Genomic DNA, 27,683 nt, shown 5'->3' with positions numbered 1-27,683 from the left:
CATTTGACTCCCTTCCTGGCTCCCAGCTCTCTCAGGGTGCAAGGCCAAGCCTCCAGGGAATTCCTTGTGCCTTCCCACAGGGCTGGAGCCAAGAGTGAGTTTCGAGGCCACTGGCTATAGTGACAGGGAGAACTGAGGGCTCAGAGAACACTGTGAAGCACTTCTGTTAGGAGGTTCAACTGGCCATAGAAGAAGGATGCTCCTAAAATGGACTTTGTGGGGAATGGAAAATCCTCTGTGTGAGGGGTAGGGATGGGGAAGGGGGAGCAACCTAGAAACCTAGCCAAATTTCTCCCAGAGTCTCTCCTATCTCTTCCTGGGTTGGCCTGCTCAGCCTCTATCCCCCATTCTCTTGACCCCTATGTCTCTTTGAAACTTCCCAGAGTGGAAAGCACGAGGTCCTGGCATATGCAAGTCTCCTTTTACATAGACAAGGCTCTCTATTGATCCCAAAGAAGCTTTTCATACGTAACCAGGGATCAGAATTTTAGAAATGGTCAAGTTCTATTTTATGGATGGGAAGCTGAGGACTAGAGAGGTGGAATGGCTTGTCCAAGGTCATACGCACTGCAAAACCCCATTCCATTATACCAGGACAGAGGGGTGTCCTCCATATTCAGAACCGGAGACTCATCTTCCAGACATGATGGGTGGCGTTACCCATTTTATTTGACTTTCATGGGTCTTTGATCTTGAGTCTTTTCTGCCTGTGGTCCAGGAGCATGGCTGAGATGCAACTCAGAATCAAAGGCCTGGCAGCCAGCAGCCCTAGCCGGAGCTGAGGATTCCCACAGACATCCAGAACCTGGTCAGAGCTCCACCCAGAGGAGGAGCTGGGAGAGTCTCCACCCACCTGTCTGCCTGGCTGGTCTTGAAGCTCTGTCTTTCCCGCAGAGAGATCCACTCCATCAGAGAGTGACTGTGTGTCTGTATCCAGGGGAGTCAGGGCTGATGATGGGGCAAATCTCGGGGACCCAGAAGACCATACCCTACCTGAAAGCCCAGCGTGAAGACCTGAAGGACCTGTCCTAACGGAGCCTTGTCAGCTGTCTGGTAAGGGAACTGCTGGCCCCTCCCAGTGCCTGAAGGGAGGAAAGGGAAGGGGATCCAAATATAAGCCCTGCTGGGACTGAGGGAAGGGGACCGGGTCTGGAATTTGCTGAGCACCTACTTTGTATCAGGTTTCACCATCATCTGAAGAACTATTGATTCCTATCCCTTTTACAGTGGAGGGAACTGAACCTCAGGGAGAAGTAATACAATCTCAGAGCAAGCGCAGAGTAAGAGTAAAGCACCTTCTGTCTGATACTTGAGCCACAGGTGTTCCTGTCTGTGTTGCCACCCAGGACACACACCACACACCTTTACCTTCTGTGATTTGCTCAAGGTGGACCCATGGTAATAATGCCTTTCCTCACCTCAACCTAATTCAGGATCCACTCCTGCTTCCCAACAAGTGTTTCTGTCTATACTGAAGAGACTGATGACAGGGGAGCAGTGCCTGTGTAGGAAGGAGGCTAATATGACAAGTTTGGAGCTCACGGTATTTATGTGATAGCGATTCTGGGAATGGGAGTGGAAACCTGCACATGTCGGAACTACCTCTGCTTCTTAAACTCGATGCTGAGGATAAGGGGAAGGACAAGGGTTGAGGAAATGAACTAAAGGGAGAAAGTTGGATTGTGACCATTGGTGGATTGATAATGGTATTGTTGATGTGTGAGAAGGAAAAGACTGAGGTAGAGAAACATGACAGAATGCAGAATTATAGGAGCTTACATATGTGCAAAGATGTTCATTACTGATTTTGTAACAGTAAAAAATTTGGAAATAACTTAGTATCTATATAGGACATGTGTTATATAAATGTTAATACATTGACCTTATGAAATACCTTGCTGCCATCAGAAAGAATGAGGCAGATCTATAGGAACTGACATGGAAAGGTCCCACTGACATTGGGAAAGAGCATGTGTCAGGTGCAGTGATTAAAAGCACTTGTAAGTCAAGTATACTTCAATTTTTTAAAAAAAAGGTGCAAGTGAAATAAACAAAACCATAAAAATGCTAAAAAAAAAAGAAAAAGCTCTTGGCTCAGCTTACCTGGATTCACTTCTGCCCCTCACGTGCTACGTAACCTTGGGACTTTTCTTATCCTCTCTAAGCCTCAGTTTCTTCATCTGTAAAATGAGAATGGTAGTTACTATTTCAAAAAGTTGTCGTGAGGACTGGAGAGGTTCTTGGCACAGTACAAGCATGCATTCAATATTCAATAAAGATTTGCTTTATTATTAAGTGAAAATGTAAATAGCAAAAATATATGCACGCTATCATCCCCATTTTGCTGTTAAATATTTTTCTTCCTGCCAAGATATATGTGTATATATAAACATAGTAGATGTCTGGATAAAACAACTGTTAACAGTGGTCATCTTGGAGGTATGAGACTAGAGAGGAGTGAGGGAGGGATTTACACTGTTTTTTTAGAGAGTTTACTTTTCAGAGAAGTTTTAAGTTCACAGCAAAACTGAGCCCCATACACGTGCACGGCCTCCTGCACCATCAATGTGCCCCACCAGAGTGTATGTTTGTTAAATTGATAACCCTACAATGACACATCACTGAGATTTACACTTCTGACTGTATACATCTCTATCTCATTTCCATTTCTACAATAAGCATGTGTTTGTTTTGTAAGTAAAATAATGTTAATTAATGGCTGAATTGCACCCTAAGCCCCAGCACGGCAAGACTCTAGAAAGTGGCCTGGTTCACAGAAGCTACCAAAGCAGAGGGTATGACCCAGCCTGGATCTGCCTGGGAATGCAACCTGAGCCCTCACCCCCGCCCCAAGAACCTCCACTCTGCTGTCACCAGCGTGACGGGTCACAGGCTCACCTGCCTGACTGTCTGTTGCTCTCTCAGAGACATCTGACAGCAGCTCCCAAACCTGAGGAGGCCATGCCCCTGGGCCATGCCTACCCTGACAGTCTGCACGCATACAGTGCTCACCCACAGCATCTGAACTGCTTCAAAGCACCCAGGGAGCAGGTCCAGGAGGTTGGGAGAGCAGCCAGTGGGACTGGGTCTTGAGGCAGCCAGCCCTGGCTTCAGAGTCTCCTCTGACATTCACTAGCACAGTGACCTTTCCGTGAGTTCTGTTTCCTCAACACAATGCAGGGGTTAACCTGCCCATCTCATAAGGCCATCGTGAGGATAGAGCAAGAAGATCTGTGGGAAAGTACCTAACACATTCCTTGGCACACGGAGGTCCTCGGGAAGTTTTCATTTCCTGGCTACGTGACCTGCTTAACAGGCCTAGACCCTCAGATACATGGCGTGGTCAGGGGGAGTGTGTAGTCGAGGATGTCCTTCCTGGCAAAGTCAGGACAAGGACAGGGTGAGGACAGTCCTGGGGCTCCCCAGATATGCAGCTCAGGGTGGACCAGCTATATTTCTGCTCTGGTGAACCACCCTCTAAACAAGTCCTCAGCCTTTATTTGGGCTGGATTTAAAATGTGATCCTTCAAAATGAAGTCACTACTGGATGACATTCAGGGGGCAGGAGCTGAAACGGAAAGGTGTGGGAAGAGGCTGCTCCCCACAGACGTGGAGAAAATGCTGTAACTGACGCCCCACAGGACAGAAAAGCTGGGCTGGGAGGAGGTGAGCCTTTTGGGTTGTCTGCCTCTCACCTACCCCATCTGTTTCCCCAGGTATTTCTACTTCAGCCCCTCTCTGCATAAGCAGCTCCTCAACATGAGGCACAGTCTCCACTTGACCTTCCTGTGTCTGAGTCTCCTCACTGGAAGGTGAGCTTTGCTACCCCACGGTGGCTTTGAGCTGAACTGCTTTGGGTTTTGCATGTGGTGGGAGGGGCAGCAGCGCTTTCTACTTAGCAACGGTGAGACAGAACGTCAGGCCTTCACCTCCCTGATGCACCAGGACAAATGCAACTTCTTGCCAGTTATTCTATCTGGAGAAGTCAAGCTTCCAAAAGGGTCATAGATGGATGAACCCCTTGGGTTTGGGGGGGGAAGGTGCTTGGTGTGTTCCCAAATTAGCATGACACTGTGATATATAGCAAATGGGTAATAAAATGGAGTGGGATCGGGACATGTATTAATTCAGCAGCTGAAAATCAGAGATTTCTCTTTGGGGAAGTTACTGCTCGTATCTGAGCACAACCACACACAGACATGCAAACACAGGCTCAAGTCTGTGTGTATGCATGTTTATCCACACGTAAGCAAGCATGTGCACCGAAACCCGTTTTCTTTTCCAGGATGTGCATCCAGGGGAATCAGTTTACCATCAAGGCCAGCAGAAGTGACAAGCTGTCCCTGCCTGGCTTTGAGAATCTCACAGCAGGATATAACAAGTTTCTCAGGCCCAATTTTGGTGGTAGGTCATTCTTTTTGCCCAGGACATCAATTCAAAAAGATAGGAACAGAGACAATATGCAGACAAGGGTTTCAGGAGGTTTTAGTCGACTGCGTTTTCTGACCTGCAACCTGTTAAGGAGTGGCAGTGATGGATACATAGAGCTGCCAATGATTTTTCATGCTACCTTGGAGAAAGCACTTTCTCTGGTCTCTCCACCTGCAGGATACAGAAATACTCCTCCCCACTGAGGAGGTTCCTAGAGCCCCCTCACAACCTCACACACGCTGTCCGCCTTCTGCCCGCACTTCCAGTGTCATTATTCAAGGAACCCACCATGTCTCACCAGGACTACTCCACCTGGTCCTCCTGCCTCAGCCTGCTTCCTCAAGGCTAACCCTCTACTCTGTCAACTGGATGACCCCCCTGGGTCCTTTGCTGCTCAGAATACCTGCCTGCTTCCCAGCATCCTCAGCATACAGTCCAGAGCCCTTTGCATGGCACACCAGGCGCTCCCCAGCCCAGCCTCTATCTGTCTGTCAGTCTCATCTCCCCAACTTCTCCCAACTATGCCCTGCTACAAATGTGCCCCCTGACCTCCTTGGCCTCCCTGGTCTCCGTGCTTTTTGCTGAGACTGTTTACCTGTCAAGAATGGCTTGTTCCAATTTGACTCCCTGGTGAAATGTCAGTTTTCCTTCATGTCTTAGATCAAAGGCTTCCTCCTCTGAGCAGCCCACCCAGATTCCTCCAGGCCCCATCCCCTTTCTTCACACTTTGTTTTGAACATATCTCCAAGGCATAGCCATTACCGGGTGATACTGTCGCTGGCTTTATGTCTGTCTCCGCTCTAGGCTGCAGTCCCCTGGGGGAGTCTTGCCTTATTTACCTCACCAAACCCAGCAGCACCTCGGTACTTAACAGATAGCAAATTATCAATTAATATTTGTTGGAAGAATGAGGCAAGGAGGGAAAGAATGAGGCCACCACATACCTCCTCACAGGGTCTCAGCCTCTCTGTTTGTAAAATGCAAGACTGAACCAACGTGGTCACTAATGTCTTGTTACCTCGAGCAGAAACTAGTAGAAAGAGCCTTGGAGTGGAACAAACCTGAGTTTGGCTCCTTGGCTCTACTGCTGGGCAAGCATCTTAGCTTTCTGAGCCTCAGTTTCCCTTTCTGTAATTGGGGGTCACATTATCTGCCTCACAGGGAGGACTGAATGAAATGAAGTGTGTAAATACAGCATCAGGATGCAGTCTATTTTCATCCCTTTCCTTCTTGCTCCTCCCTTCAGATGATAAAATTCTCTGGTCAGATCTAGCATTAAGTGGGTCAGTCCAGGTCCTCTGAGGAACAGACACTGGGAGGGGATTATCCGTGCAAGATATTTTATTGGGGCCATATCTGTGACAAAATATGGGGCAGAAAAAGGAGGAAGCTGGAGAACTGTCAGACCGCAATGCAGGTCTGACCCCAGTGGAAGGAGGGAGGGAGGGAAGGAAGGCTGGTGGAGGAGTCTTAGACTACAGTGTGATTCTAAGTGTGTTTGCAAAGGCCACCAGGGAGTTCTTGAGCTTAAGTTCCCATCAGAGGAGTCTCCCATCTCTGTGCCTCCCAGGAACAGGCCTGCCTTAGTATTCCTGCCATGCTCAGTCCCTGGTGGGATGCAGCCCATGGGAAGCATGGCCTCCAAGCAAGTGTGGTGGAAGATTTCAGAGCACAGCAGCTAGGGCCAATCACACCCCCTTCGGTTGGAGATCTGAGAGACGCAGCTTCCTGGCCACACAATTAGGATTTGAGGTCCTTATGTTAAGGGACCTTGGGGGGCTTCAACCTCCTCTGGTTTTCCCAGGAGCAACTGAACACTAATGACAAGCACATGAGTCTCCACATCTGGTTGGCTCCACTCAACAATTTCTCTGCCTCCCAGATCCCAAACAATTAGGCCAGGACACTGCCTTTTTTTTTTTTTTTTTTTTTGGGTGCCGGGGCCCCCCCCTTTTTTGGCCTCTCCCGTTGCGGGGCCCAGGCCCCGGACGCGCAGGCTCAGCGGCCGTGGCTCACGGGCCCAGCCGCTCCGCGGCATGTGGGATCCTCCCGGACTGGGGCACGAACCCGTGTCCCCTGCATTGGCAGGCGGACTCTCAACCACTGCGCCACCAGGGAAGCCCAACACTGCCCTTTTTGTTGCTTGCTCACGGGCCAACAAGGTACAGAGTCCTAGGGCAAGGTGCCCATTCTGAGCCTGGAGTGGACCTAAGGGGACGTGAGGCCCAGATCCACCTGGGGCAAAAATGGGGCAAGGGGTCATCAGTCAAAAGGAGGGGAAGGCACAACCCCCACCCCTTGTCACGAGCCTGTGGCACGCTGCCTTCTACAGAACCTACATTTACAAGGCAGCCTCGAGGCCCACGGAGGGACTGTTGCTCTCCGTAATGTCTGTCCACCCAGTTCTCAGACCCTGATGTCCTTGAGCGACAAGACCTCTACAGGGTTTTTCAGGGACTGAGCTGGACAGCACAGGTTTGCAAGCAGGCCCTCCTGAACTCTGCCCAGAACCTGGCTTTGACCTCTTTCCTAGGAGAAAGCTGCCCTCTGGTGGCACAGCTAACTTTTATAACTCAAGGGGAAGAAGGAGCAAACTCCGGTCTATAAAAAAGCCAACTGAAGGAAGGCCTAGACTAGACTACCTAGAAACAAACTAAACAAACAAACAAAAACCCACACTGAGGCTGGAGCTCTTGTGTGTTTTCCATTCTCCATGTTTCTCAAGGGGCGGGGAGGGGAGCAACCAGCACTGACCCACTGTCCACTGTGTTCCAGGCACATAAGATAGATCCTGTAACCTTCCCAACCCAACCCTTGATGGCTAGCATTAGTAGCTCTATTTTACAGGTGAGAAACTGTAGAACAGAGAAGTTTAGCAATTTGTTCAAGGTCACACTGCTATGATGTGGCCAGCAGAGGTTTCAAACACTCTGACTCTAAGATCCTCTTCTTAACACTGCACCTTGCTGCCTTGAGGGGCAGAAAGCCACTTAGCACCATAACTCCTTCAGCACCCTCCAGGGTCTGCCCTCAAAGATCTCCCCCTTTCCCACCAAGTATTAACACTAAGTATTAAGTTAATTATTGTTAATTGCTTTGGCTTTAAAACTCCACTTCCAAATTCTTACCTATATCCTGTGGCTTGGTTTCCTTCAATCGATCATTAGGCTGCTCTGTCTGATTCCCCCCAGTTTGCTGTTTCTAAGCGTCCTTTGAATTTGGCCTCTCCTTTTCCTGGTTAACGCGTTGTCAGTTTCCAGAGGCGTCCCCAGTTATCTTGCAAGTGAATGCTACTCTATCTGTTAACCTGGTGAGGAAAGTTTTTGCTTTTCCAGAATGAGCTAAGATCACCGGAGGAGAGCGGAAGGGAATGGAAATGCTGTTTACTAAGTGCCTGGTAGGATGTGACAGGAACAATGCTGGGGGCTTTGTACAGATAATTATTTCTGAACACCTTCTAGATGTCCAGCCAGGCGGGCACTTCATGTCCATTCTCTCTTGCCACCACCCTGCAAAGAAGCTGTCACACACCTAGTCTCATTTAACCCTGTCCGTGACCCTCTGATGTCATTAGCATTATATTCAAACCTGCAGGTGAGAAAACTGCAGTTCTGAAGGATCTGGTAACTTTTCCCACATCGAAACTCACGTCTTTCTGACTCCTGGGCTTTTGTTCCACATGTCCAGCCTAAGGAGGAGTAAACGTCCCTGGCCTGGCCTGGCCGCCGAGAATCGTAGCTCCCTAAGCTAAGACAGGCCCTCTCAGGAGTTTGGCCCATCTGCTGGGACTCCAGGATTGAGGCCCAACATCTGCACACCAGATGAAACGTGGACAGCTCTGCAATTCTAAATAGTTTAGGGTTCTTGGAGAATAAAGGAGGTGGAGGAAAGTGTCAGGAGGTGAGCGGGAGCTCAACCATGAGCAGTCTTGAATGCCATCTTGTGGTATTTACTTGGTTGGGGGGGAAATATATTTGTGTACAAATTACCAAATCTCTGTTACATTTCTAATGAGTCCCTTGCAAGCACCATAGGAAAAAAGCTCCAAGTAAGAAGTAGCAAATACCGCTACATTCTTTAAAATATACACTAATTAATAGTGTGGTCTTTCTCTTATGTATTTAGCCAACTACATATTTGTGTATTTTTTTCATACAAAAGGGAGGCACACTCTACATAGTGGTTCCTCCTGAGATGGGGAGGATAGAAATTAACCTTTTATTCAGAAGTATTTTATATACTTCTAAATTGTTTAAAAGTTTCCAATAGGCATAATTTTCTAATATATGCATATTTTTTAACTGTGCTAATGTAGGGTTAGGAAATCTGTTTGTGTTTCTATGGAAGTCTTTCTGGTTTTTCTTCATTCTTAGGAGAACCTGTTCAGATAGCACTGACTCTGGACATTGCAAGTATTTCCAGTATTTCAGAGAGTAACATGGTAAGTGTGGCCCCCTCATCTTCCACCCAAGGAGCCCCTCTCCTGTGTTTTAGGAGGACACATGTTCTAGCTACTCAAAGCAGAACAGAGACTTACTTGGAATGGCAGAAGCTGGAGACCTATCCTGAAACTCCAGACAGTGGAAGATGCTTGTAAAACAGATCTTCTGAGTATCAGAAGGAAAGTGGATTCAAAGGCTAGGAGGGGAGAAATGAGGGAGTGGAGTGGGTGTACTTGGTGACGGATAAAAGTGGGGGACAAGAATAAAAGTGCAGGGGGGAAGCCTGAATGTCACATGGTCCCTCACAGAGTGGGAGACAAGCTGATGAAAACCAACAATCACTTAACTGCTTTCAACCGTCCTCTCACTTAAGACAACACATTATAGATAAGGTGACACTAAAGGCAGTTTAGAGGGTCCACTGTGGACTCTGGGTAAATCCTGGACAACCTAAGCACCTTGCTCACCAAAAGCTTCAACAATTTGGTGTGGCCTCTGTGATCGAGGGCAAGTAAGCTAAGACCCTGAACATGCTCGTGTGGCGCCCCCTTTTGGCAGTGGGCGTTACTATCCAGAATCAATAAGGTGCTTTGTTCTCTTATTGCTACAGGCCACCACCTCAAGACAAACTTTATTTACCCATGTCTACTGTAGTACGTGCTCTTGACCTCAGTGGAGGTGGGTAGGGGAGTATGACTTGACCCTTTTCCTTCCCTTTTCTGAGCTTTCTCCCTCCATCCATTTCCTCCCCACCGACTGCCCCCTCAGGACTACACAGCCACCATATACCTCAGACAGCGCTGGACGGACCAGCGGCTGGTGTTCGAAGGCGACAAGAGCTTCACTCTGGATGCACGCCTAGTGGAGTTCCTCTGGGTGCCAGACACTTACATCGTGGAGTCCAAAAAGTCCTTCCTCCATGAAGTCACTGTGGGAAACAGGCTCATCCGCCTCTTCTCCAATGGCACAGTCCTGTATGCTCTCAGGTAATTGGATACCTGCGACCTCAGGGTTGGAGGGGAAAGAGCGGGGAGAAAAGGCAAAGGAATTCTGAACAGCGCTCGAATAACCACCTACCCTTCTCATGTGCCTGCCTTCTTAGATCCCTGTCCCCAGAGCAGCAGGGCCCTTTCTCAGTCCAGTTTGGCTCAACAAGAATCTACTGAGAACGTGTGCTCTGTGCCAGGCCCGTGCTGGACACTGCGGTTATGGAGCTGAATAAGACACTGTCCTGACACAGACACATAAGGAAAGGAAGCCAGGGCGCTGGGGCCCCAAGGTGGAGAGTAGGTTAGTGATTTGGGGTGATGTTAGAGGATGCTTTCACAGGACTCTGAGCTGAATCTTAAAGAGTTAAAGGAAGTTCGCCAAGAAGAGGTAAGGGGAACAGCAAGAGCAAACAGAGAGGTGATACAAAGAACTTTCCTTTCATGGGGCTCAGCGGGGTGGCGGTGGCTTAAGAATACATCTTTACTTAGCTGAGTCATTCTTGTACAGACAGAGAAGCAAAGCGTAGTCCTCCAAGCCTCACCACCTGTAGTCACAGGCTCCCCTTTGCCCCTTCTACAAATCCCTGAGGCCAAAACTTCCTCCCGCCCAATCGTTCATTGAGCCGCTGGTTGGCAGGAACAGGGAAGATGCCCCCAAAGTGCTATGTAAGGCAGCCCACAGGCGGAGGACTCATCGCTGCCTGTGCCAGGGCTGGACAAGGACTGCAAACACTGCTAGAGGCCTTCAGCAGAAGGCCAGGAACCAAATATTCATGAGGCTGATCTTAAATCCCAAGTGAGAGGCTGAAGTTATAAAACAAGGACTGAGCTAAGCAATGAGCTGAAGTTTCGGACCATTTATCTGACACTCCTCAGCTGCACTGAGCTTTGCAAAGGTCAGCCAGAACCCCAGCACCTCTTTCAAGAAGTCCAATAGACCTCTCCCTCCACCCCAACTCCAGTCCGTATTAAGATGCCCCTTCCTCGTATTCCCACAGCACGTGTGTGTGTGTGTGTGTGTGCATGTGCGTGTGTGTCTGTCTGTATTATGGCACATAACACAGTATCCTGTACAAGGATTACAAGTGATGGATGATGATTAATAGCCTGGCTCTAGAGTCAGACAGATTTGGGGGCAAGTTCTTGCTCTGTGACCTTAGGCAAGTCACTTGACTCTCTGAGCTCCAGTTTCCTCAGCAGCAAAAGGAGAATAATAATATTTCCTACCTAGTAAAGCTACTTTAAAAATTCAAAGGGATAATTCACGTGAAGCATTTTGCATAGGCACGGACTCCTCAAGGGTCTCTCCTGAAGAATAAGTTTCAAAACTGAATGAAAAAGCATCTCAAACAAGCCAGTGAATGATTCTGTTCTGCAATGTTGTTGCAAGTTTGCCTCTGAATTGCCAACATTCCAACTTCCTCCACTCTGGACCCCAAGCTTTAACTGAGTCTCACAGGTGTCACTTAGCACAGAAAAACTCAGGACTGCTTTGAATGTAGGCACCAAGTCACACATTCACTGTAAGAGTCAAGGTGAAAGTTCTCTTGGAGTGGCCCTTAAGAGGGAGTGTATACTTTCTATAACATCCTCATAACACTCTCTATGAATCCATTTTTCCTTTCTTAGAATCACAACAACCGTTGCATGTAACATGGACCTGTCTAAATACCCCATGGACACACAGACATGCAAGTTGCAACTAGAAAGCTGTGAGTATACATCGTGTGGGCCCCTTAGATGATTTTCTGGGATGACTTAGATCTGTGCTTTCATGAAGAGTGTCCGATACATAGTGGCCTTTCTCTCCTTGATGTTGATTACAATGGGTTCAGACCTTCTGGGTGTACATCCAGAGAGATCTGGAGACCGCTCAAAACCAAACCTTACAGTATTACATCTTTGGGAGAGGACCACTGTGCATTGGCACCAAATATTTCCACCTAAAAGTGGATAAGACAGCCAAGCAAACAGGGGTCAATAGGACTAGGAGGGGGCCTCAGAATCTGCTAACTCATGGAAGCCAGAAAGAACACAGCAGAAGTTAGAAATGGCAAGTATACAAAACAATCACTGACATTTATTGCAAGACTGCTTCCACCTTCTAAAATAAATTGTTTTGATATATATATATAAAGATTAATCTAGTAATGTCAGCAAGTGGGCATCTAAACTGCAGTCTGGGGATTTTCTTGTGATGAGGAAGGAGGTTTTACTCTAAGTTGATGTGTGTCAAATGAACTCCTGGCACCGTGAGTGATCTCCATGATTCCTTAGTAAACCACTCTGAAACGCCCACCATGGGGAGGTGGCACCAGTGATACGTGTTCTGGGAAGAAAATGCCGCATATAGGAGTTATCAAGGTATCAAGGCATGGCTCGTGCAAGAAGGAAAAACTACAGTCAAGTGCTGGAAACCACTGGGCACTTCTTACATAAGGACACAAGTGGCCAACATCCAAGAAACACAACCATTATGAGGCAGCGTTTTTCAGAGGTAGACATTTAATTAAAGACTCAGGCAGGCAGATTAATTACCTTATTGATTAAATGCATGCAAAACCTTCTTGAAGCAATACAGCTGTTTGGGGGCAGACTAAAACTTGAGGTTATCAAAAAGAGAACTCATTTTCAGCCCCACATAGAAAAAGCAATTGCCCTCCATGGATGGCTGTGCTCATCTCAAAACCCAGGAGTGAGATTCTCCTGGAAACTTCAGCACTCTGCTTGCACAAATATCGTCCCCAGTGAGCAGAGGAAGCTTTCATTGAATGTTTATCAGCAGTTATTTGGGTACAGAAACCTCACCAAGGGCATTTTTCCTGAACACCATCCCTAGACAAGAATTGATACCATCCCACAATTGCCCATATCCACTCAGGGACAGGGCAGTGAGAATGTAATGACTGTGAACATTTACCAGTTGTAATAGCAAAGTATCTAAGTAGAGGCTTGTACAACTTACTTTTTTAGATATGTTTTTTCTTTGGGGTTCTAGGCCTATTTGGACAGCAGGCTTCAGTAAATGAGGGCGTGCTTCCAAGGGAAAGTGCACAGACAATTTTTACCTGGAAATCCTCTAAGAGCTCATGACTACTTCTCCCCCCTATGGAGGCGGAGATAACCACTGACAGACAGTGGATACCATAGGTTAAGACTTAACAAAATGTTAGTCCCAACACTGGCATCCCACTTCTCAGTAGCCTTGGAGAATGAAGTTCCAGGTTTAAGATCACAGGTACCAGAATCACTGGGCTTTTCCATTCACTAGCTGGGTGACTTTGGGTGAGTAGAATTAACCTCAGTTTCCTCATCAGTGAAGTAGGAAAAATAATAGTATTTGACTCAAAGAGTTATTTTTAACAGCTTTATTGAGGTATAAATTACATACCATAAAATCCAACCATTTTAAGTGTACAATTCAAAGGTTTTTAGTAAATTTTCTGAGTTGTGCAGCCGTTGCCACATTCCATTGTTAGAACATTTCCATTACCCCAAAGAGACTCCTAGTGCCCATTTACAGTCACTCCCCATTGCCACCACCAGCTCCCAGACCACCACTAATACACCTTTTGTCTCTATGAATGTGTCTTTTCTAGATATTCCATATAAATGGACTCATACCACATGTGGTCTTTTGCATCCGGCTTCTTTCACTTAGCATAATGTTTTTTAGTTCATATATGATGAAGCATATATCAGTACTTTATTCCTTTTTACTGCTTTATTCCTTTTTATTCCAGACAAAAGAATACAAGTAGTACAAGTCTCTTTGGCGTGTTTCCGCCTTTCACCTGTTATGAATAACACTGCTGTAACATTTGTGTACAGGTCCTTTTGTGGACATGATTTGATTCTGTTGGACAGATACTTAGGACTGAAATGCTGGGTTAAATTTATGTTTAAGTCTTCAAGAAACTGTCAAACTGTTTTCCAAAGTGGTTGCACCATTTTACACTTCCACCAGCAATGTTCCAGCTTCTCCACATTCTCACCATCTGTTGCTGTCTGTCTTTTTAATTACAGCCATTCTAGTGGATGTGAAGTGGTATCTTACTGTGGTTTTGATTTGCATTTCCCTAATGACTAATGATTTGAGCATCTTTTCATGTGCGTATTAACCATTCACCTATCTTCTCAAAGGTATCATTTGAGGATTAAATGAGATGATAATGTTGTAAAGCACTTAGAAAGGTAATTGCTTACTAAATGATAGATATTATTGTTATCATCATCCATGGGCTTTGGTATTCAACTTTCTTGAGGTACAATCCTGGTTTGTTTTTCATTTGCACTGGTATCCTGAGAAACTTATGCAACCTCTCAGAATCTGATAATTTTCATGTATAAAATGGGCAAAACATTATAGTTCCTCAATTCTAAGGCACAGCATTTATGGAATAATAACATTTGAGGAAAAATGTAAGCTCTACTTTATATATATCAAGTATAAGATCCATTTCTATTTTATTTTTTAAAAAAGCTTTAAATAATGAAGAAATATGCAGGTCTACCTTGCAAGCTCCTGAGAACCTTAGAGACATAATGTGTAAAGGACATACATGTTTAATAAAAGGTAGCTATTATTACTATCATCAGCTATATTGGTAAAACTGCTTTGGGATTTATCGAACACCTATGTTGACACACATCAATAAAGTGGCTGGCTGAAGGTTTTTTGTTTTTGCATTTATGCCAATATGAAAATATGAATAGACCAACTGTAAAGTCCCTGAGAACCCCCTCCGAGGTGTTAGACTGTCCTGAAAAGCAATGTCTAGCACAGGCCTTTGTGGGTTCACAGATACATGTTCAAAAATATCATTTAAATAATGATAGAGGCCATTTCTAGTTGCTTATCATCTACCAGGTCTATACGATGCTTAGCATAGAAACGGTTCTCAGCTGATGGTGAAAAGCCCTAGCAGGTCATCTCATTCTGAGTAGACACTGCAATTACACTTGAGAAATCATGCCAAATTTTGCATGGGATCATCCTTGGACTTAGCACCATCAAGACAGAGCTTCTGTTTCCTCCATATCACAGCATTTTCCAGACCAGTTCAATCTGCTACCTTCTGCTGATCAGGGCACTGTTTCACTTGCCAGGGGGCTATGATGGGAATGACGTGGAGTTCAGCTGGCTGAGAGGGAATGACTCTGTGCGCGGGCTGGAGAACCTGCGGCTTGCTCAGTACACCGTACAACAATATTTCACGTTAGCTACCAGATCGCAGCAGGAAACAGGTAACTCGTGGGACAAACTGCACAAAAGCAAAATAGCTGAGCTGTATTCTGAGTCAGAAGTATCATCTTTTTTCCACTTGGTCCCTTTGGGGCCCAGGAACCCCTCTGAGGTGCGGTGGGGCAGGAGGGTTTGGGCTCGGCACTTTTACCTGCTCCACACCTACTACTGAAAAGGTCCCCAAGGGGCTCACAGTCTAGTGAAGTAGATGTCAAGGAAACCAGCAGTTATGATGCTGCAGGAATACTATGACAGAGAAAGGCACAAGAAGAGGATCCTGGGTGAGGGCATTCCCACAAATCCCCTTCTCTACAACCGCAATTTCTTTCATTGAAACTATGATGACAGTTCATGATTAACTATGTTTTGGTGAACAACAGATGGCTTCATGTGAATATAGTGAAGTTAAACATCCCACAGGGAAACCACTCTGCTAGGTGAGCAGGGATGATTTCCTATCCCTTGTTCACCCTATCAGGAAATTATACACGACTGGTCTTGCAATTTGAGCTTCAGAGGAATGTCCTGTATTTCATTTTGGAAACTTATCTTCCTTCCACTTTCCTGGTGGTGTTATCCTGGGTTTCGTTTTGGATCTCCCTTGATTCAGTTCCTGCAAGAACCTGCATTGGTAAGTAGCTCCAACGGGAGATTTCTAAGAACTGGGTTATTAGGTCCTTATTTTTTTTTACCTTCTACCATTGTTTTCATTGATATTCCCAGGGCAGTTCCAGGAGCTGGTTTCTTGAGAGACTCTTTTACAGAGAGAGAAAGAGAGACAGAGAGACTACTTTAGGAATAATGCATTTTTAAACTTGTGTTTGACAGTGACAGATAAGGGAGAATTGTGATTCGATGGCCTATTGTCTGTTATTTTGTTTACTGAACTCCTCCCTCCAGTGAGAAGACAGAAGGTGAAACATTTAGAAAATCATATCACTCATATCTGTATAAAATAGACAAATCAACCCTTTTCCAGAAGGCCACAGACTTTTCAGAATGAGCTATGCTCCATTTCTGAGTCCTATCCTCACCTTGCCAAGTCTTGAAGGGAGACAGTCTGCCACGGGGTGATGGAAGGTTCACTGCCCACTGACGTGGGTACATTGCTTACTTTTTTTCCCAGGAGTGACCACTGTATTGTCAATGACCACACTGATGATTGGGTCCCGCACTTCTCTTCCGAACACCAACTGCTTCATAAAGGCCATTGACGTGTACCTGGGGATCTGCTTTAGCTTCGTGTTTGGGGCCCTCCTGGAATATGCAGTTGCCCACTACAGCTCCCTACAGCAGATGGCAGCCAAAGATAGGGTAAGAATTTTGAGGGCCCTATATATGATTCATCACCTGTGCCATATACTGGTCTGTAGAGGTGACCTGGACCTGGTTCCCGACCCCCAGTGATTCAGTTTGCACCAGTGATTCTCATCCTTGTTCAGTTGGGGGAATCTGGAAGTCATGACACCTTTTAAAAAAGACTGCTCTTTTCACCAAATACAGTGAGATATTAATATGTTTAAATTTCCAGCAGAAAATAACGGTGTTATCTGTATGCAACATAAAATCACAACCACAAGAACAAGCATCCATGAAAAACCCAGTATCAAACCTAACATGATCGCTGCTTATGTTTCAGATTAATATGTATTTAATATTTATTCATTTGTCACATTTTTGTTTTCCTAAATTATACAAGTAATGGTTTACTGAAAAATGTATGGAAAAATTAAATTGTGGCAAATTTCGTAATTAGCATATTCTTCTGCTAACAGGGAAAGACTTATTATCTGACTTAGCTGTGAAACACCATGGTCCAGCTCTCAGAATAATAATAATGATTATTATCAATTGAGCATGTATGTGCCAGACACAGTCACAAGCTCTTTGAAAATATTATGTCATTTAAAATGCTCGTAACAACCCAGTAAGGCTATCTCCATTTCTATAGTTGTGGGATTCAAGTATGGAAAGATAAGTGACTTATCCAAGGGGACACAGACAGTAAGAGGCAGAGCTGGGATTCGCACCAGCCAAATCTGCTTGGCTCCAAAGCCTGACACTTACCTGTTATTCCCACTTGAAGTGGGCAACGGGCCATGCCCTTAACTATTACTCTCTGCAGGCCTACGGAACCCTGGGATTCTTTGGAAGCCCAATTTGATAGACGTTAGCATACTAAAGCTCCTGTTAACAGGCAAAAAAATGATACGGATCCAGGGCAGAAGAGCTGCCCTACTTCAGCAAAGTGCCAGGACTGCACAGGGTCCAATGGTGAGGAAATGAGGATTCAGAATAGCCCAAAGATCCAGTTGCCTTTTCTCTTGTGTTTAACTATTGTGAACAAGGTTTCACAATTATATTACTCAAGTACCAAAGGCAAATGATCATATGTGCCAGCCAAAGAATAGGTATTTCATTTATTTTACTCCCTGTAGGCTTTCTTTTTTTAAAAATTATTTATTTTTTAAATTAAATTTATTTTTTAATTGAAGTAGAGTTGATTTACAATATTATATTAGTTTCAGGTGTACAGCATAATGGCTCGGTATTTTTATACATTATACTCCATTAAAAGTTATTACAAAATAATAGCTAATATTCCCTGTTCTGTACAATATATCCTTGCTGCTTATCTATTTTATACACAGTAGTTTATATCACCTTATCCCATACCCCTATCTTGCCCCTTCCCCTTTCTTTTTTTTTTTTTTTTTTGCGGTACACGGGCCTCTCACTGTTGTGGCCTCTCCTGTTGCATAGCACAGGCTCCAGACGCACAGGCTCAGTGGCCGTGGCTCACGGGCCCAGCCGCTCTGCGGCATGTGGGATCTTCCCGGACCAGGGCACGAACCCGTGTCCCCTGCATCGGCAGGCGGACTCTCAACCACTGCGCCACCAGGGAAGCCCACCCCTTCCCCTTTCTTTCTCCCCTCTCATAGCCACTAGTTTGTTTTCTATATCTGTGAATCTGTTTCTGTTTTGCTATTTACATTCATTTGTTTTATTTTTTAGATTCCACATATAAGTGATACCACACAGTATTTGTCTCTCTGTCTGACTTATTCCACTAAGCATAATATTCTCTAGATCCATCCACATTACTGCAAATGACAAAATTTCATTCATTTTTATGGCTAGCTAATATTTCATATATATATATATATATATATCACATATTCTTTATCCGTTTGTCTGTCGAGGGACACTTGGGTTGCTTCCATATCTTGGCTATTGTAAATAGTGCATCTGTGAACATTGGAATACATGTATCTTTTTGAATTAGTGCTTTCATTTTTACCTGGATATACACCCAGGAGTGCAATTGCTAGATCATATGGTAGTTCTATTTTCAGTTTTTTGAGGAACCTCCATACTGTTTTCCACAGTGGCTGCACCAACTTACATTCCCACCAACAGTGTACAAGGATTCCCTTTTCTCCATATCCTAGCCAATATTTGTTATTTGTAGACTTTTTGCTGATAGCCGTTTTGACAGATGTGAGGTGATATCTTATTGTTGTTTTGATTTGCATTGTTCTAATAATTAGATATGTTGAGTATCTTTTCATTTTCCTGTTAGTCATCTTTTTGTCTTCTTTGGAAAAATGTCTGTTCAGGTCCTCTGCCCATTTTTTTGATTGGGTTGTTTGTTTTGTTTTATATTGAGTTGTATGAGCTGTTTATATATTTTGGGTTTTTTTTGTTGTTTTATTTTGTTTTTTTAGTTTACTTTTTAAAAAAATTAATTAATTTATTTTAGGCTGCATTGGGTCTTCGTTGCTGTGTGCAGGCTTTCCCTAGTTGTGGCGAGCAGGGGCTATTCTTCATTGCGGTGCGCGGGCTTCTCATTGCCGTGGCTTCTCTTGTTGCAGAACATGGGCTATAGGTGTGTGGGCTTCAGTAGCTGTGGCTCGCAGACTCTAGAGCGCAGGCTCAGTAGTTGTGGCGCACGGGCTTAGTTGCTCCGCAGCATGTGGGATCTTCCCGGACCAGGGTTTGAACCTGTGTCCCCTGCATTGGCAGGCGGATTCTTAACCACTGTGCCAGCAGGGAAGTCCCTGTTTATGTATTTTGGATACTAACCCCTTGTTGTTCATATCATTAGCAAATATTATCTCCCATTCAGTAAGTTATCTTTTCATTTTATTGATAGCTTCCTTTGCTGTGCAAAAGCTTTTAATTTTAGGTCCCACTTGTTTAATTTTTGCTTTTGTTTCTTTTTGTCTTAGGAAAGTGATCCAAAAAATATTGCTATGATTTATGTCAAAGAGTGTTCTGCCTATGTTCTCTTCTAGGAGTTTTATGGTTTCAGGTCTTACATTTAGGTCTTTAATCCATTTTGAGTTTGTTTTTGTGTATGGTGTGACAAAATGTTCTAATTTCATTCTTTTAAAGCTGTACAGTTTTCCCAGCACCACTTATTGAAGTAACTGTCTTTTCTCCATTACATATTCTTTTCTCCTTTGTCATAGATTAATTAACCATAGGCAATTCTGTTCTGTCCTATTGATCTGTGTGTCTGTTTTTGTGCCAGTGCTATTTTGATTACTGTAGCTTTATAATAGCATAGTCTAAAGTCAGAGAGGGTGATACCTCAAGCTTTGTTCATTTTTCTCAAGATTGCTTTGGCAATTTGGGGTCTTTTTTTGTTCCATATGAATTTTAGGATTATTTGTTCTAGTTCTGGGAAAAATGTCATGGGTATTTTGATAGTGATTGCATTAAATACATCGATTGCTTTAGGTAATATGGACATTTTAGCAATATTATGCCTTCCAATTCATGAACATGGGATATCTTCCGATTTCTTTGTATCATCTTTAGTTTTCTTCATCAGTGTTTTATAGTTTTCAGAGTATAGGTCTTTCACCTCCTTGGTTAAGTTTATTCCTAGGTATTTTACTCTTTTTGATGCCATTTTAAATGGGATGGCTTTCTTGCTTTCTCTTTCTGATAGTTCATTATTAGTGCATAGAAAAGCAACACATTTCTGTATATTAATCTTGTATCCTGCAACTTTACTAAATTCGTTAGTTCTAATAATTTTGGGGTGGAGATTTTAGGGTTTTCTATGTAAAGTATCATGACATCTGCAAGTAGTGACAGTTTTACTTCTTCTCTTCCAATTTGGATGTCTTTTATTTATGTTAAATAGAAGTGGTAAGAGTGGGCATCCTTATCTTGTTCCTAAATTTAGAGGAAAGTCTTTCAGCTTTTCATCATTGAGTACGATGTTAGCTGTAGGTTTGTAAAAATTGACCCTTATTATTTTGAAATATGTTCCTTCTATACCAACTTTGATGAGAGTTTTTATCATGAATGGATGTTTTATCACATGCTTTTTCTGCGTCTATTGAGATGATCATGTGATATTTATCATTCCTTTTGTTAATGTGGTGTATTACATTGATTGATTTGCAAACACTGAACCATCATTGCATCCCTGGACTAAATCCCACTTGATCATGGTATATGATCCTTTTTATATATTGTTGGATTTGGTTTGCTAATATTTTCTTGAGGATTTTTGCATCTATATTCATCAGCGATATTGGGCTGTAATTTTTTTTGTAGTGTCTTTGCCTGGTTTTGGTATCAGGGTAATGGTGGCTTCATAAAATGAATTTGGGGGTGTCCTGTCCTCTTCAGTTTTTTTGGAATAGTTTGTGAAGGATAGGTATTAGCTCTTCTTTATATGTTTGGTAGAATTCCCCTCTGAAGCAGTCTGATCCTGGACTGTTGTTTGCTGGGAGGTTTTTTAGTTTAGTTTTGTTTGTTTGTTTTTTACAAATTCAATTTCACTACTAGTGATTGGTCTGTTCAGATTGTCTGTTTCTTTTTGATTCAGTCTTGGCAGGCTGGATGTTTCTAGAAATTTGTCCATTTCTTCTAGGTTGTCCAATTTGTTGGCATATAACTGTAGTATTCTCTTATGATTTTTTGTATCTCTGTGGTATCAGTTGTTATTTCTCCTCTTTCATTTATTTTATTTGGGTTTTCTCTCTTTTCTTCTTGGTGAGCTTGGCTAAAAGGTTTATATCAATTTTGTTTATCTTTTTAAAAAACCCAGCTCTTTGTTTCGTTGATCTTTCCTATTATTTTTTTGGCCTCTATTTTATTTATTTCCTCTCTGATCTTTATTATCTCCTTCCTTCTGCTAAATTTAGGCTTTGCTTGTTCATCTTTTTCTAATTCCTTTAGATGGTAGATTAGATTGTTTATTTGAGATTTTTCTTGTTTCTTGAGAAAGGCCTGTATTGCTATAAACTTCGTTCTTAGAACTGCTTTTGCTGCATCCCATAGATTTTGGAAAGTTTTGTTTCCATTTTCATTTGTCTTGAGGTATTTTCTGACTTCCTCTTAGATGTATCCATTGACCCATTGGTTTTCTAGTGGCATTTTGTTTAGTCTTCAAATGTTTTTGTTTTTTTCCAATTTTCTTCCTGTAATTAGTTTCTAGTTTCATACTGTTGTGGTTGGAAAAACTGCTTGATATAATTTCTGTCCTCTTAAATTTACTGAGACTTGTTTTGTGACCTACCATATGATCTATCCTGGAGAAAGTTCCATGTGCACATGAAAAGAAGGTTTTTCCTCCTGTTTTGGGATGGAATGTCCCATAGATATCTATTAAGTTTAACTGTTCTAATGTGTCATTTAAGACCACTGTTTCCTTACTGATTTTCTGTCTGGATGATTTGTCCATTGGTGTAAATGGGGTGTTAAAGTCCCGCATTGTTATTGTATTACTGTCAATTTCTCCCTTTATGTCTGTTAGTATTTGCTTTATATATTTTGGTGCTCCTGTATTAGGTGCATTTATGCTAACGAGTGTAATATCCTCTTCTTGTATTGATCCCTTTATCATTATATAATGCCCTTCTTTGTCTTTCATTATGGACTTTGTTTTAAAGCCTATTTTGTTTGATATGAGTATTGCTACCCTGGCTTTCTTGTCATTTCTGTGTGCATGAAATATCTTTTTCCATTCCTTCACTTTCAGTCTGTCTGTATTTACCTCGTTTGTAGGCAGCATATAGGTGGGTCTTGTTTTTTTTTTTTTTTTTTTTTTTAAATTTTTTTTTGGGTCTTTTTTTTTTTTTTTTTTTTTTTTTTTAACATCTTTATTGGAGTATAATTGCTTTACAATGGTATGTTAGTTTCAGCTTCACAACAAAATGAATCAGTTATATATATACATATGTTCCCATATCTCTTCCTGCTTGCGTCTCCCTCCCTCCCACCCTCCCTATCCCACCCTTCCAGGTGGTCACAAAGCACCGAGCTGATCTCCCTGTGCTATGCAGCTGCTTCCCACTAGCTATCTACCTTACGTTTGGTAGTGTATATATGTCCATGCCTCTTTATCGCTTTGTCACCGTTTACACTTCCCCCTCCCCATAGCCTCAAGTCCATTCTCTAGTAAGTCTGTGTCTTTATTCCTGTTTCACCCCTAGGTTTTTCATGACATTTTTTTTTTAAATTCCATATATATGTGTTAGCATACGGTATTTGTCTCTCTCTTTCTGACTTACTTCACTCTGTATGACAGACTCTAGGTCTATCCACCTCATTACAAATAGCTCAATTTCGTCTCTTTTTATTGCTGAGTAATATTCCATTGTATATATGTGCCACATCTTCTTTATCCATTCATCCGATGATGGACACTTAGGTTGTTTCCATCTCTGGGCTATTGTAAATAGAGCTGCAATGAACATTTTGGTACATGACTCTTTTTGAATTATGGTTTTCTCAGGGTATATGCCCAGTAGTGGGATTGCTGGGTCATATGGTAGTTCTATTTGTAGCTTTGCGCAGCAAAGGAAACCATAAAGAAGACCAAAAGACAACCCTCAGAATGGGAGAAAATATTTGCAAATGAAGCAACTGACAAAGGATTGATCTCCAAAATTTATAAGCAGCTCATGCAGCTTAATAACAAAAAAACAAACAACCCAATCCAAAAATGGGCAGAAGACCTAAATAGACATTTCTCCAAAGAAGATATACAGAGTGCCAACAAACACATGAGAGAATGCTCAACATCACTAATCATGAGAGAAATGCAAATCAAAACTACAATGAGATATCATCTCACACCAGTCAGAATGGCTATCATCAAAAAATCTAGAAACAATAAATGCTGGAGAGGGTGTGGAGAAAAGGGAACCCTCTTACACTGTTGGTGGGAATGTAAACTGATACAGCCACTGTGGAGAACAGTATGGAGGGTCTTGTTTTTTAATCCAATCAGCCACCTTATGTCTTTTGATTGAAGCATTTAGTCCACTGACATTTAAAGTAACTACTGATAGGTATGTAGTTATTACCATTTTATTACCTCTTTTCCAGTTGTTTTTCTGGTTCTGCTCAGTTCTTCTCTTTTTGTTTCTTGCCTTGCGGTTTGATGATTTCCTTTAATACTATGCTTATGTTCCTTTCTTTTTAGTTTTTGTGTATCTATTGTAGGTTTTTGACTTGTAGCAACCATGGAGTTCATATATATTGACCTATAACTATACCTACTTGTTTTAAACTTGTAGTCACTTAAGTTCAAACACACTGTAAAAGATCTACATTTTTTACTCCCCTCCCCCACATTTTGTGTTTCTGATGTCATATTTTACATCTCATGTTTATCCTTCAACTGTTTTTTGCAGTTATAGTTGCTTTTACAATTTTTTGTCTTTTAATCTTCGCACTGGCTTAAGTGGTTGGTCCTCAATTCTTACTATATATTTGCCTTTCCTAGTGGGATTTTCCCTTTCCTCTAGATTCTTCTTTTCCACTTAGAGAAGACCCTTTAACATTTCTTCTAGGGTAGGCTTATTATTGATTAATTGTTTTAGTTTTTGCTTGTCTTAGAAGTTCTTTATCTCTTCTTCAATTCTAAATAATAATCCTGCTGGGTAATATAACCTAAGTTGCTGGTTCTTCCCTTTCAGCACATTGAATATATTATACCACACCCTTCTGGCCTGCAAAGTTTCTGCAGAGAAATCAGCTGATAGCCTTATGTGGATTCCCTTGTATATGATTCTTTGTTTTTCTCTTGTTGCCTTTAGAATTCTCTCTTTAACATTTGGAATTTTAATTATGTCTTGGTGTGAGTTTGTTTGAGTTCAGTTTGCTTGGGACCCTCTGTGTTCCCTGTACCTGGATATTTGGTCCTTCTTTGGGTTTGGGAAGTTTTTAGTCATAATTTCATCAAATACATTTTCCATCCCCTTCTCTTTTTCTCTTCTCCTTCTGGGACCCCTATAATGTGAACACTGATGCACTTGATGTTATCCCAGATATCTCTCAAACTATTCTAATTTTTTAAAATTTGTTTTTCTTTTTGCTGTTCTGATTGGGTAATTTCCATTTTCTATCTTCTAGACCACTTCTGCATTTTTCTGTATCAGTTAGTCTGCTTCATTCCTTCTAGTGTGAGTTTTTTTTTTTTTTTTTTTTTTTTGCGGTACGCGGGCCTCTCACTGTTGTGGCCTCTCCCGTTGTGGAGCACAGGCTCCAGACGCACAGGCTCAGCGGCCATGGCTCACGGGCCCAGCTGCTCTGCGGCATGTGGGATCTTCCCAGACCAGGGCACGAACCCGCGTCCCCTGCATCAGCAGGCGGACTCTCAACCACTGCGCCCTAGTGTGAGTTTTATTTCAGTATTGAATTCTTCATTTCTGATTGGGTCTTTTTTTTTCTTTGGCCACACCATGTGGCCTGTGGGATCTTAGTTCCCTGACCAGGGATTGAATCTGGGCCCCCAGCAGTGGGAGCATGGAGTCTTAACCACTGGACCACCAGGAAATTCCCAAGATTGCGTCTTTCTTTATATTTTTTTAGTTCCTTGTTAAAATTCTCACCACGTTCATCTATTCTTTTCCCTAATTCAGTTAACATTCTTATTACCAATGTTATGAATTCTTTATCTGGTATTGTTTATTTCTGTTTCATTATTTATTTTTTCGGGGGTTTCTCTTGCTCTTTCAACTGAGACCAGTTCCTTTGCCTTTTCATTTTGCTTAAATGTCTCTGCCTCTATGAGTTTAGGTGAAAGAGTTACCTATTGCAGTCTTGCATGGGCATCCTTATGTGGATGTGTCCCTATACAGAGCACATGTGCCCATTGCTTTTGCTGGATTTGGTGTTGACGCATGTCATGTCTTTCCTCAGGGTGTGCTGGCAGCTATCACCTTCTGCCACCTTCTGCTGGAAGAAGGTGGGACTGGAAATGGAGGGGCTAGAGCTAGAGCCTGTTGTGAAGTGTGACTTCCCTTCTGCTCAGTGGCCATCACCACCCTATTGGTGGTGGGATCTGATCCCAAGGAGCTGGAGCAGAAGCCCTGAGGGTTGGGCCCATGCTGGCTCTGTCCCCTTTAAATGTATGTTTTCCCCTCTCCCAGCACTGGGGAAGTGCTGAAGCAAGGGAGGCCTGTGGGGGCTCTCGGCTTGGGTAGGCTGCAGAGAGAGGGCCGAGTGTACTGCCCTCCGATGTACTGCCTGTGCAGGCACCAGCAATTGTTGCCCTTGCTCTGCTCAGATGAAGCCTTGAGTCCAAGTCCCCTTTGTCCTTCATAGCTGATCATTCCCCTAGCCTCTGCCACCCCTGCCCTGTCGGGGAGCCAAACAACAGGGCAAGCGGGACTTGTGTGGATGCTCTGTGTGTATGGGGTATGGTGGTGAGCTATGGTGGATCAGCCACTGTCAGAGTCCTGGGCTGCTTCTGATGTGCTGCCTGAGTAAGAGTCAACAATGGCTGCCGCCACCCCACCCAGACTCTGCCCTGGTACCAGGTTGCCTCTGTGTCCCATGGAGTTTTCTTCCCAGACCAGGTTGTCTCTGCGTACCGTGGAGTTTTCTTCCAAGTCTATGTTGTCCCAGCCATGGTGGAGAATGGCAACTCCATGGGACTGCAAGGAGCACCACTATTTCTGTTTGTGTGGCAAAGTCCTTAAGACACTGCTGATTTCTATTAACTCTCATAGTCAATTATTCCCTCCTCCCAGGAATAGAACGGAATTCATCAAACACCTACTAAATGCTCTACATAATTTATGCCATTTAATCTTCCCATCAGTCTCAAGAGGTAGTATTAATGTCATCAACATTTTTCAGGCAAGGAAATTGAGTTCTAAAGGGATTAAGGTGACTAAAATTTCACAATAGTGAGAGGCAGAATGGGATTTGAACCTAGGTCAGCTAGCTTCAAGGTCTGAGCAATTAAAATTTACCACACGGCCATGCACACCTAGAATGGGCAATGGTTATTCTTCCCATTATACAAGCTGATGACCTAGGGACAGGTGCCTATAAACAGGATAATAGGACTGCCAAATCTTGCTTACCAGCCAATTTATGAGGCACTCAGTACTGGTTTCTCCTAAACCTACTTATTCAATACTAAGGCCTCTAAGTATATAAATACCCACTTACTTATTTTACTGAGTCAAGTCTATCAATCTAACTGCCCTGTTTATGAACTAGGGGAAGGCAAAGGAAGTGGAAGAAGTCAACATCACTAACATCATCAACAGCTCCATCTCCACCTTTAAACGGAAGATCAGCTTGGCCAGCATTGAAATTTCCAGCGATAACGTTGACTACAGTGACCTGACAATGAAAACTAGTGACAAGTTCAAGTTTATCTTCCGAGATAAGATGGGCAGGATTGTTGATTATTTCACAATTCAAAACCCCAGTAATGTTGATCGATATTCCAAACTCCTATTTCCTTTGATTTTTATGCTAGCCAATGTATTTTACTGGGCATACTACATGTATTTTTGAGAGTATGCTGAATTGTTTGCATGTCATAGATCTTCAACAGAACAAAGTAATGATGTAAACGATATTCTAAGCCAAGTGTGCATCCTAATCCAGTGGCGCCACAAGTGACTAAAATAACATTTGAGCCTTTCTCCTCAAACAATGAACCCCCCTCCAACCATTATTTAAGCTGTGTAGAAGTCCTAGCATTACAGAATCTTTTAATAGAAACATCAACCCATTCCTTTTTTATTTTTATGAAAGATATTCCCATGGAGCCCAAGATTACAAACCTACTCAGGACTGACTGCCCAGTGGCTCCCTGGTCTGCATTTAACTCATATAAAAAATGAAAAGGAAGCTATTACGTGTATTAAGTCAAGTGTCAGAGGTTGTTTCTAAATTAATCACACATGCTATTTACTAAATCTCTACAGTGCTTATAAAATAAAATACATTGCTGCCTATTTAGGGAATAACATATTCTAGTTTTTGGTTTTGATTACAATGAAATGTGGGCTTATAAAAATAAACAAAGTTGAGTTATTTGTAGTGAGGTGGATGGACCTAGAGTCTGTCATACAGAGTGAAGTAAGTCAGAAAGAAAAAAAACAAATACCGCATGCTAACACATATATATGGAATCTAAAAAAAGAAAAAAAATGGTTCTGATGAACCTAGGAACAGGACAGGAATAAAGACGTAGACGTAGAGAATGGACTTGAGGACATGGAGAGGGGGAAGGGTAAGCTGGGACAAAGTGAGAGAGTGGCATGGACATATATACACTACCAAATGTAAAATAGA

The 27,683-nt window shown here is 43.0% G+C and overlaps 1 protein-coding gene across 2 annotated transcripts; it reads left to right on the top strand.

The window, feature by feature from the left end:
• Positions 1–896: 896 nt before the first annotated feature.
• GABRP (gamma-aminobutyric acid type A receptor subunit pi) lies at positions 897–27,400 on the top strand. 2 transcript variants are annotated; one of them, XM_027084431.1, is made up of 10 exons: positions 897–1,053; positions 3,717–3,812; positions 4,286–4,404; positions 8,805–8,872; positions 9,642–9,859; positions 11,492–11,574; positions 14,972–15,109; positions 15,586–15,738; positions 16,234–16,421; positions 26,595–27,400. In XM_027084431.1, the coding sequence occupies exons 2-10, from the start codon at positions 3,760–3,762 to the stop codon at positions 26,895–26,897; spliced, it is 1,323 nt and encodes a 440-aa protein (XP_026940232.1). In that variant the 5' UTR covers positions 897–1,053; positions 3,717–3,759; the 3' UTR covers positions 26,898–27,400. The 2 variants fall into 2 exon arrangements, with proteins under 2 accessions (XP_026940232.1, XP_026940233.1); XM_027084432.1 differs by lacking the exon at positions 16,234–16,421.
• The last annotated feature ends 283 nt before the right edge of the window (positions 27,401–27,683 follow it).

This window comes from Aethalodelphis obliquidens, unplaced genomic scaffold (genome assembly GCF_003676395.1).
Source record: "Aethalodelphis obliquidens isolate GAN/ISIS:26980383/991018 unplaced genomic scaffold, ASM367639v1 scaffold52, whole genome shotgun sequence".
Classification (NCBI taxonomy): Eukaryota; Metazoa; Chordata; class Mammalia; order Artiodactyla; family Delphinidae; genus Aethalodelphis; species Aethalodelphis obliquidens.
This window is presented reverse-complemented; position numbering and strand designations above follow the sequence as displayed.